Source organism: Girardinichthys multiradiatus, chromosome 17 (genome assembly GCF_021462225.1).
Source record: "Girardinichthys multiradiatus isolate DD_20200921_A chromosome 17, DD_fGirMul_XY1, whole genome shotgun sequence".
Classification (NCBI taxonomy): Eukaryota; Metazoa; Chordata; class Actinopteri; order Cyprinodontiformes; family Goodeidae; genus Girardinichthys; species Girardinichthys multiradiatus.
In genome coordinates, this window is record NC_061809.1 from 13996055 (window position 1) to 14006520 (window position 10466).

Below are 10466 nucleotides of genomic sequence, written 5' to 3' on the forward strand. Positions count from 1 at the left end.
TTTTTTGCTCAGTGCCTTCTGTTGGGCCTGTGTTTGGAACAGTTAACACATCTGTATCAGAGGAAGGCCCAGTGATCAGTTGGGAATACTTTGGACACCATAAGAGTTTATTTGTGGAATATGTTGTAGAAAACAGTAAGGATTTTCCTTGCTTATTTATCTTCTGAATATCTGTGCATACATTTATTCCTAAAGTTGCCTGATTCTAATGCCTCTTCATACGTTGCACCAATTCCAGGTGATGATGAATGGAAAAGGGAGTCAGTAAATGGTACACATTCACATACTATTAAAGGTCTAAAGCCGGGGACGTCCTATTGGGTGCGTGTGGTAGCTAGAAATGGAGCCAACCTGGCGGTCCACGAGACCACCAAAGTGTTGGTTACAGTGCCAGGTGAGGCGGCATGCCTCAGCATACAGATTGTTTTTGTGCTTGGTTTTGACAGTTTTCTGTTATATTCAGTCATCAGTTGTTGACTGTTACATTCAGCCATGAACATAGTCATTTCTTAGTTTGTGTAGAGGTTGTCATAATTTACATAGGGTCATTTCATGTTAAGTGTGTCTTACCTCACATTTTTAATATTGTTCTTTTTTTCTAATGAGGATTTCTATAGGAGCTCTATATAAGGGGAACATTCTATTGAAAATTTGGGAGGAATCAGCAATTAGACCTACCTTTGATGGTGTTTGGCTTAATATATCCTTAATAAAAACAAATACTTTATTCTGAGCTAAAAATAAAAAAAACACAGCACATTTCAGAACAGCAGACTCAACAATAACATTTACTTTATGATGATATTAAGTTACATTTCATACACCCTGCACACAGGGAATGTATATCAGAACTATACAGCTTTACCAAAGCATGCACATAGATGATATAGCACAATTGTTCAAAGATCATGTTTTATTGTTTAGCATCCTTTTCTGGAAATACTTTACAACAGCAACTTACTCTTACAGGAATAAATTTACATTTTTAAAACAGGAACATCACTCAAGATGATGGTATTTAAACTGTAGTTTCCATCTTCAATCTTAATTGTAAATAACATCCATAAAAAGCTAGTACCCTAAATTATTAATTGATAAAATTATTATGAATTACATATAGAATAGTAGGTCTGATATAAATGATCAGCTTTAAATTCAGCAAGCTTAATGTTTAAAATACGTGATGTTCCAGTGAAGAATCCAATGAAGATTTTTTTGCTCCCGATTCCAGTCTGAGTACGACATTCACCTAATAAAGTCAATAGCACGTTAATGCTTAAACACTCAGCAGCCTTAAAGTGCAGGAAAATTGAAAACTACTGAAAACTGAAAACTACATTTAAATAGTATTGAATCATTTCAATACTATGACAGATGACAGATTGTCATCTGTTCCTAAACATATATGGTATTTGACTTGAGACAATGCTATTGTCTTCAATAAAAGCATATCTTGCTCCTGCTGACATTGTTTTCATGAAAGGCAGTTAGCTAACATGCTACACTTCACGCAAACATGTTTACCCTATTTTGACATGACTTCTTGATTATTTGACTCATAGCTTATTTTAGTGTGGTTCCAGTTAGTCTTATAAAACTTGCCTAAAAAGTTAATTTCACTGCATCACAAACTTAGCCTTTGGCTGTGAATGTTGTAAAATGTTTTGAATTCTGCTTCAGCCGACTCAGTTTTGTTAGACACAATAACAGAAAATACAATTACAAAAGTGATTTGGAGTTGAGTTCAGTCAACTACTATGAGACTGATCCTTTAAAAATGCCTTGATTAGGACCCTGATCCTATACTTAGGATCGGATCAGGACATTCCAAGTCAGAATTTTACTTTTCAAAATGAAGAAACTAAACAAAAGCGTACTAATTTAACAATTCAAACATTTTTCATTAAAGCTTAACTATTACATGAAATAATTATTTTAAAGGGACTAAATATCTTAACTTGATAATTCCTCTCTATCCTTTTTATCTGTCATCTTCTATTGCCGAAATATATTTCCTCCCATTCCTCCAACATTTTGAACTTGTTATCTGAATGTACTAATTTAATTCCAAATTTTACATTTGCATTATTTGTTAACTGTTACATGTAAGAGCATTAAAAAAAACTTTAAGAAAAAAAGAACAAAATAAATGTCATGAAATTCCATGGGCCTAATGCATGTAAGATTAGTCATTACTCTAATATCCATTGTTTTATAATGTACGTTCTTTTCACTTGGTCACTCTTTTTAGTGTCTAAACAAATTGCTGCATGTCGACCCATTTTTATAATTTCATTTCAAAGTTTAAAGTCTCTGTTAACTTTAGTTTTGCTCTGAATGGAGAGAACCACACCAATGTTTAAGGATCCTGTTTTTATTATTCATGTATAGAGATGCACCAGGTTTTGTGGCAGATTTCTGGTCTCCAGTTTGATAAAGCTTTTACCTACTAATGCCACTTTTATACAATTCTGATTTATCTTTAATAAATTTAATCAACAGCATTCTAAATGTTTTTTACCACCTTCCTTCTGTGAGCATCCAATAAATATTAATAATAGTGTCAGAGGTGATGTCACACTGTGTGCGTGAGAAGAACTTTTGTTTAAGCATCTGGTGCAGTTAGCAGTGCTAACTCTAAACAGCATTATCTGTGTGTGTTTCATTCAAAGATATGGTGCTTTACCTTACCTTTGAGAAGTCCAAAAGGCTTTCAACATTTCTAAACCCAGCATGTTTCATAACAGACAGAAATTGAAAGCTCAGAAACAGACCAACTTTGTTGAAGTATGTTCCTGTTGTTTATTAAATAGCCGCTTCCTGTTTAAATATTGCAGCCTGGATGAACAGAAGATATGTTTATGTAGACAACTATTTCTTTTAAATGACTTATGTTTTTTGTGCTTCCTAAGACTTTATTTTAAACCCCTTGCTGTTGCAGAAAAGCTTGGAGTCTCCATCCCTCAGTAACAGCTTCCACACCAAAGAGTGTTATTAGTGCAGCCTGTTTGCTTTTAATATGATGCCACCAACAAGAAAAATGTCACATTTTTAACATTCTAACCCAAGAGTTATTGGCAAGGGTAAGTCAAGCTGATAGTCAATGGATTCCAGACCTCCAGGCAATTTATCGGTGCATCTCTTCACATTTCCTCAGTCAATTGTTCTCAAGTTCCTATTTTGTTTTTTCCCATTCCCTCTGCATCTTTGTCTCCAGCGGTGCCCAACCGGCAGGTAGACATTGCCACACAGGGCTGGTTTATCGGACTGATGTGTGCCATTGCTCTCCTGATCTTGGTGCTTCTCATAGTGTGCTTCATCAAGAGAAACAAAGGTGGCAAATATCCAGGTAAAGCAGAGTTTACAGCAGTATACAATATCAGTGCATGTGTACATGGAAGAGTATATGGGTCAATATCACCATAAGGTGCCTTTGAGACTTCCTCATTTCTCTCCCCCAAAAGCTAAGATTTTCAATTGAACATCCTATTTATTGTATTTAGTAGATGCTGTTGGAAATGTATGTTGCAGGTCAAGCTCCCACACTTTTTATAAAATAACTGCAAGCAAAGAAAGTACATGCAAACAGCATCATATGTCCACCCTGTCATAGACATGTTCGAAGTAGAGTAAATATCTTGTAATTACATAGTGATTATAATATATACATTTTTAGAAAGCTTTAATCCCTTTCTCAACAAAACGTATTAGTTAATGAGAGGATTTGGATATTAATGCAATTGTGGCAAACTATTTTTTTCTCGATGAAATCTGAGAGAGAAGCACTTTATTTTCTGAATAAAATTGAACAAGAATCGTATGTGGTCAACCCTTTCACAATAATAATTTGCCCCTTTGTTTATAAAGGAATCACACAAAAGGCTTTACTAACTTGTGAAAATTATTTGTTTATTTTCATAAAGCATTAGACTGACAGGGTGGACAATGACATAACAGGGTGGACCTTAGGCATGACAGGGTGGACACATTGTGAAATGTCATTATGATGAAAAAAATGTCAGAGATCCTTTTCCCATATAGGAGGAAATTACTAGTTTAACAGACTGGTTTTGTTCCACTCTACCTGCATGTGGCTACTGAATAAAGATGCCCACAATGAGCCATTTATGTGGCTTTGAAAGTCAAACATTCAACTGTAGAACAAGAAAAAAATAAGTTTTTTTGAAAAAACAGAATGTTACGGAAAGACTTAGACACATTTCCAAACAGTCTCTCACTTTCTGCAAAGACATTGCTCAATTCTGCAGTTGCTTGTGGTTCTGCTATTAGGCTAAGTACCTTGGTACCATGTTGGTACCTGTTGGTACATGGTACCAACAGATGTCCTCCCGGAGACTTGGCCAGTGGAACTTGTTCATGCCAGTGCGGTGCATACATTTAACTTTGACAGTGTTACCTTCTGCATCCTTGATGACACCTGGGTATGCCTCATTGTCGTAATCAACGACACACCACTGTCCAGTGTGTTTTGCTTCAATCACCTCTGTTTTCCAAGGGTTATCTGGTGTCATTCCACATGCTTGGGACTCATCAGGTGAAACAGGAACATCAAATAGAGTGACCTCTTGAAGGTTGAAGCAGGGGCAGCTCAAAACACCTGAGCTCACAGACACCTTCTTCTTTCCAGACTGTCTTTTTTCCATCTGTCCCTCTCTTTCTCAAGGTACTTTTTCTTCTATCTGGATCAGCATTACGGCGTTCCCGAAATCTCCTTGCTATCTCAGCTCTTTTTGATCTCATTCCTTGAAAAAGACAATTCAAAATGTTCTCTCACACACTTTGGCGGTCCAGGTAAAATAGGCTTGCCTTACCAAACTAATCTTTTTGTCACTGTTATCATCGAAGAAGTCCATATTGTAAAGTCTTGCAATGTATAATATGTACTGTTATGAAATGTAGTTTTATGTTCAAATTTTAAAATACAGTAGCTGTATGTAACTTAACCTGCATATGGCCTAAACTAGGCACATGTCCTTCCTGTCATGAACTATGCCGACCCTGTCATGGGAGGCGTGCTGATAGGGTGGACAATGAGAAGGTGGACATTTTTGGCTAATATAAACATTTAATCAGTGAACATGGTGGATCTTCACTTAGCAGCACGATTCAGCTAGCAAGCTGACTGTTTACTGTTTAACAAATATATTTCAAATTTCTGAAAAGCTTTTTTATTAATTGAAATTTCACTATGACAGAGTTAAATACTGAGTTAAGCTTGGCCGCATCCAAGTACACACATAATATGATAAAAATGACTAAATAAAATAAGTGTAAATTCTTACTTTGCAACTAGCCACTGTTTCAGCCTTCAACGAAAAAAGACAAAATGCTGGTAGTGATGTCACTGAAAATGCGCAAGACTTATCGCATGTGCTATCCCATAATGTCAGGGTGGACAGCAGTTTCAGGGACACGTGCAAAATGTTTAATAGAATTATGAAAATATATATGATTGAAATCACTCATTTTATCAAAGAAGTGTTTGTGGAAAGAAAAACCATGTAAAAACAATATATAATTTAACCACTTATTAAACATGCTATAGTTAGCAAGAGCAGTGTGTGGGACATGCTAAAGTCACATACATCCAATGAAAAAAAACTTATATAATTAAGGAAACATATTTTAAGAGACTTATCATTGTATTGATAATTGTGTAAACGTTTGACCATTTATAATAAGGCTTCAGAGTTTCATTATTCTGCTACATTTTCATGATGACTAAGTGATTCTGATGAGGACACCAAAGGCACTATTGTGATACTGACTGGTATATTTAAATGGCCCTTATTATGCAATCTGCAGTGAAAGAGAAAGAAGATGCTCACCAAGACCCAGAGATCCAGCCCATGAAGGAGGACGATGGAACATTCGGAGAGTACAGGTGAGAAAAAAACGCTCTTAAGTCACAGAGTTAACAACTGAGTTTAGTAGAGTAATAATAAAACAAAATCAGGCTATTTGTATCTAAAACATGTTATGTTTTTGAGCCAGTGTCTCAGCTAAATTTTATTATAGTGACATAATGACAATAAAAACCCTTGAATCTTAAATCTTATCAGGTTACAGAGACACTCCCCCTCACCTGGCTACATTTTCAAACGCTCCAAAGAGGCAAGGCGAAATTCAAACTATGCTTTGTTTACCAACTCACCTTTTAATTGGCCATCTAATTGACTGTCTGATCCTAAACATTTTCATTAATTCAAAGCAGTTTAGCTTGTAACAAGTAATACCTAGTCCTGTACACTAACTAATTCTGAAATGTTCAAACTAATACATTATTAGTTTTTCATTAAGATCACCTGATTTAGCAAGTATAATTAAGAACCTTGACGTAATGATTATAAGATATAGATATTTAGATTATATGGTATTTAGAGCTATAGTATTCAAATATTTTAGTTACTTTGGCTTTTAAAGTAGTTTTGTTTTGTTTTCTAGTTTCCATTTGCATGCTTACTTTACAAAGATATATATTTTCTATGGCCAAAAACACGCGTGAACTCAAGAAGTGCCGTGTATGTAAACTTGCATTTTTTTATCTTTTTGCTTTGTGGGATTTAGGTCAATGGAGAGGTAAGACATGCAATAAAAACAGCATGCACTTCATGCAACCCTTCGTTGCTTCTTAAGAGCTTTCTAACTTTAGTGGATCTATTTGTGGGGACAAACAACATCAGCTTATCTGGTCAGCACAGACCCTATTTACACCTGGCATTAAGAGGACAGTCATGTCAGTTTTTACCTCGTGGTTTATATTTAATAACTTGAATAATAGTCTCATAAATTCAGACATTATTGCTCATTATTGCTCTCTCATCTTGTTAGTTGTTTATATCCTAAATAATTGCAGAAATGTTCGAAAACGTCCTGTATGGATCAACCGTTACGTTGATGAAAAGCACTCAATCTTATTGCTGCAGTTAGTTTTATAACCCAAACTTCTAAACTGTATAGTAGAAAAATTTCTAAAAGACTTTAAAATCTGCTCAGTTAGGACTTGGGGGTGCATTTAAGGCTTTAGCACTAAACTCACTTTGTTTACAGTCAATGCAGATATGGCACAAACTGAGGTACAGTGCCTTCTACTTGTTATTGGCACCCCTGGTAAAGATCTATAAAAAAGCCTTAAAATAAACATATCTTTTACTACAGTTGCATCATTTCATAATAAATGATTTTCGGCTTCCCTGAGGTATAAATCTAATTTAACTGTTGCCTAGCTACTCTTCAAAATAGAGAGATAATGCCATTTGATCCTCATTGGTTGCAAAATGCCTACAAGAAAATTTCTACCTACCAAGATTTGAGGAGAGCAAGGCAAGATGCTTATGTGGAGAATTATCATGGGGGTTGCCTGTTTTAGTGTAGCACAGGAGAGTGTCGTATTGACAGCTTTATACCAAACCATCTTTAAATGTTCTGTCACCAATCAGATCTCAGGCTTTCTACAGTTTTAAAACCATACTTTAACGGTATCCCCTAAAGTTAATACCATGTGTAACTGGGTCTGTACCACCTTAGTAAATTGATTAGCACAAAATGGTATGCTTCTACTTACTTTACCTTCATTATTTTAACAAATGATTATTTTTCATTTTAAATTTACATTCATTGAAAACCTAAAGGCTGTGTTGATATTATCCTTGAAAAGCTTGCATAAGAAAAGATTAGTTCAAGGAATTCTTAACTGAAATGCAGCATCATAAAATAATTTCTGATTGCATTTGGATTGCTGCATGTTACCTACTGGCATATTGACTGAAATAGTTCTTATTCGGGCACATTGTAACAACTTGAATAGCACGCACGTGCAACATTCTCTCCAATAGCGCACAGGCTTCAAACTACAGTACTAATGCTATACATGATACTTTTATCAACTGAGCTGCTCCACTGCACAAGTACAGTAACATGAAATGTGTTATAAAGAACTTACAGATTTTGTGCAGTAATCGTTCCAATCTTTGTTTGATGATAGATGGAAAGAAATAAACTCTATCATCTATCTATCTATCTATCTATCTATCTATCTATCTATCTATCTATCTATCTATCTATCTATCTATCTATCTATCTATCTATCTATCTATCTATCTATCTATCTATCTATCTATCTATCTATCTATCTATCTATCTATCTATCTATCTATCTATCTATCTATCTATCTATCTATCTATCTATCTATCTATCTATCTATCTATCTATCTATCTATCTATCTATCTATCTATCTATCTATCTATCTATCTATCTATCTATCTATCATCTTATTGGCCAGTACAAATTGGAAAAAATAACTGAAATCTGAATTCTGAGGTCAAAATTCAGAATGGCTGCCTTGACTATAAATGCGTGCGTTATTTTGTTTAATCTTTTTTGCACTGTACTGTGCAGCCTCCTTTGCTGAATATGTACCTTGTTAATGAAGATGCAGAGAATTGCATTGTCATTATCATGTATTGGTTATGGCAGTTGCCTTGGTTATGGAGAATATAAAAAGGAAAATCCCAAAATGTTCTCCAACAGGCTTCCATTGTGGCATTTCTTATCAATGTGCGTATGATGGAAAGGTGATTAATTAGCACACCTTACAAATTGAAAACCAACCTAGTTTTAGTACACTTATGATTTTGCATCAAGAAATGCAAGCATAACATTTAACTTGTAACACTTGTGCAGTGGAAAAGTCAGAATGTGACTGTTCATTAAAGAGCCTATTTGAATTTCTATGAATTTTCAGTGAACCTTCGCTCCTTTATCTCCTTTATCCCACCCTATAACAGTGACACAGAGGACCACAAGCCACTGAAGGGCAGCCGGACACCCTCCAACGGCACGGTGCGGCGCGATGAGAGCGACGACAGTTTAGTGGACTACGGGGAGGGCGGGGATGGACAGTTCAATGAGGATGGCTCCTTTATTGGCCAGTACAGTGGCAAGAAGGAGAAGGACACACACGAGGGCAACGAGAGTTCGGAGGCGCCGTCACCTGTCAACGCAATGAACTCGTTCGTCTAATAGGGCTCGCCGCCTGGCTGCAGCGGTTGCTACCGCCATCCCTCGTCACCCTGGCAAATGTGACCATCGCGGTGGTGACAGTTGCTAAGGCGACAGCTGTTGTGGACACCTACTTTTACCCCGTAGTAGCCGTCACAATGGTGGTCAAGGCTACCTTACACTAAGACTGCTGACATGTCCTCATCTCCACACCCGTCAGCCCCAGTCACACTGTGACCTCCCAGTGAACACACTCTTAAATACCCCCCACAACCACTAAAAGAAAAAAAGAGGAACGTTTGGAATAAAAGAGACAGCAAGCAATAGCGAAAAGCAGATGAAAATGTACCAGAGGGGGTTTTACCACTCAGACTGAAGATAAGTGTGGCCAAGTGTATGTGTGTGTTAGTGATCTCTTTACAAACATAATAAATATAACAAATATATATATATGATGGAAGTATGGCATATGACACGCAGGCAGGCTAATATAAGTAAATCACATTCATAAGCATCTGCATGGAGCAAATCGTGTGTCTGTTAAGCATTTAACTTTCTTCTTGTCATTATTTTTTTGCAGAAGTACGCTGCGTCTTACACTGTATTTGGTGCACGCCTGTGAGCCAGGGTGTTATTTTCTTATTTGCAGAAAAGTGTTATATGGTGTTTGAGATGTAGAAGAAAAAATGGCAGCAGTGGTATTGTGAACCCAGCTCCGAAAAGTGTGACTCAAAGTAGAAGCTAGTAGATGTTTTTATTTCACTATCTTTCTTTTTTTTTAATACAGAGGGACTTTTTGAACATGTGTGATATAAAAGAAAAAGAAAGCTATATATCCAGGTCATTCGTGCTGCCTGAGAACCTGGAAACAAAGAAGCAGAGAGCCAGCCTGGTGTCCCACACTTAGAGCCTTGCTAAAACACTCACAACCATTAAACTATTTAATTTTCTCACATTGCAAACTTATACTTCAATGCATTTTGTTGGGATTTTATGGGAGAGACCAACACAAAGTGATTCATAATGTGGAAGTAAAATATATGACACATGGTTTTCAAAATATTTTTACAAATGAAAATCTTAAAAAGTGGCATGCATTTGTAATCTGGCCCCTGACTCAGTACTTGGTTGAAACACATTCTTTTTGGGTATATCTACCAGTTTTACAACTCAAGAGTCTGAAACTGCTCCCCATTCCTGGCTACCGCTGCAAAACAAGAAAAAACAACATTCCCTCATCATGATTGCGTTGTCATGTTATCTTCCTACCACACATAGTCTAGTTTTCATGTAGACCAAGATGTTCAACAAGGGTTGGCCTTGCTTGCTGGAAAAAAGGCATTCCCACATCATGATGTTACCAGCATCATGTCTCACTGTGTGGATAGTGTTTCCCAGGGTGATTTGTTATGTTAGCTTTCCACCACAGAGTGTTTTGCATGT

The 10466-nt window shown here is 36.3% G+C and overlaps 1 protein-coding gene across 14 annotated transcripts in view; it reads left to right on the plus strand.

The window, feature by feature from the left end:
* The window catches only part of nrcama (neuronal cell adhesion molecule a), a 76822-nt gene extending 66846 nt beyond the window's left edge, over positions 1–9976 (plus strand). For 5 of the 14 annotated variants that reach the window (XM_047390031.1, XM_047390037.1, XM_047390034.1 and 2 more), the window contains 6 exons: positions 13–135; positions 239–394; positions 3218–3349; positions 5827–5905; positions 6589–6600; positions 8810–9976. In XM_047390031.1, the coding sequence (XP_047245987.1) occupies positions 13–135; positions 239–394; positions 3218–3349; positions 5827–5905; positions 6589–6600; positions 8810–9044 (737 nt within the window). In that variant the 3' untranslated portion in view covers positions 9045–9976. Of the gene's footprint in view, positions 1–12; positions 136–238; positions 395–3217; positions 3350–5826; positions 5906–6083; positions 6214–6588; positions 6601–8809 lie in introns of those variants that run through there. The other 9 variants (XM_047390039.1, XM_047390041.1, XM_047390045.1 and 6 more) reach the window with 4 other exon arrangements.
* The last annotated feature ends 490 nt before the right edge of the window (positions 9977–10466 follow it).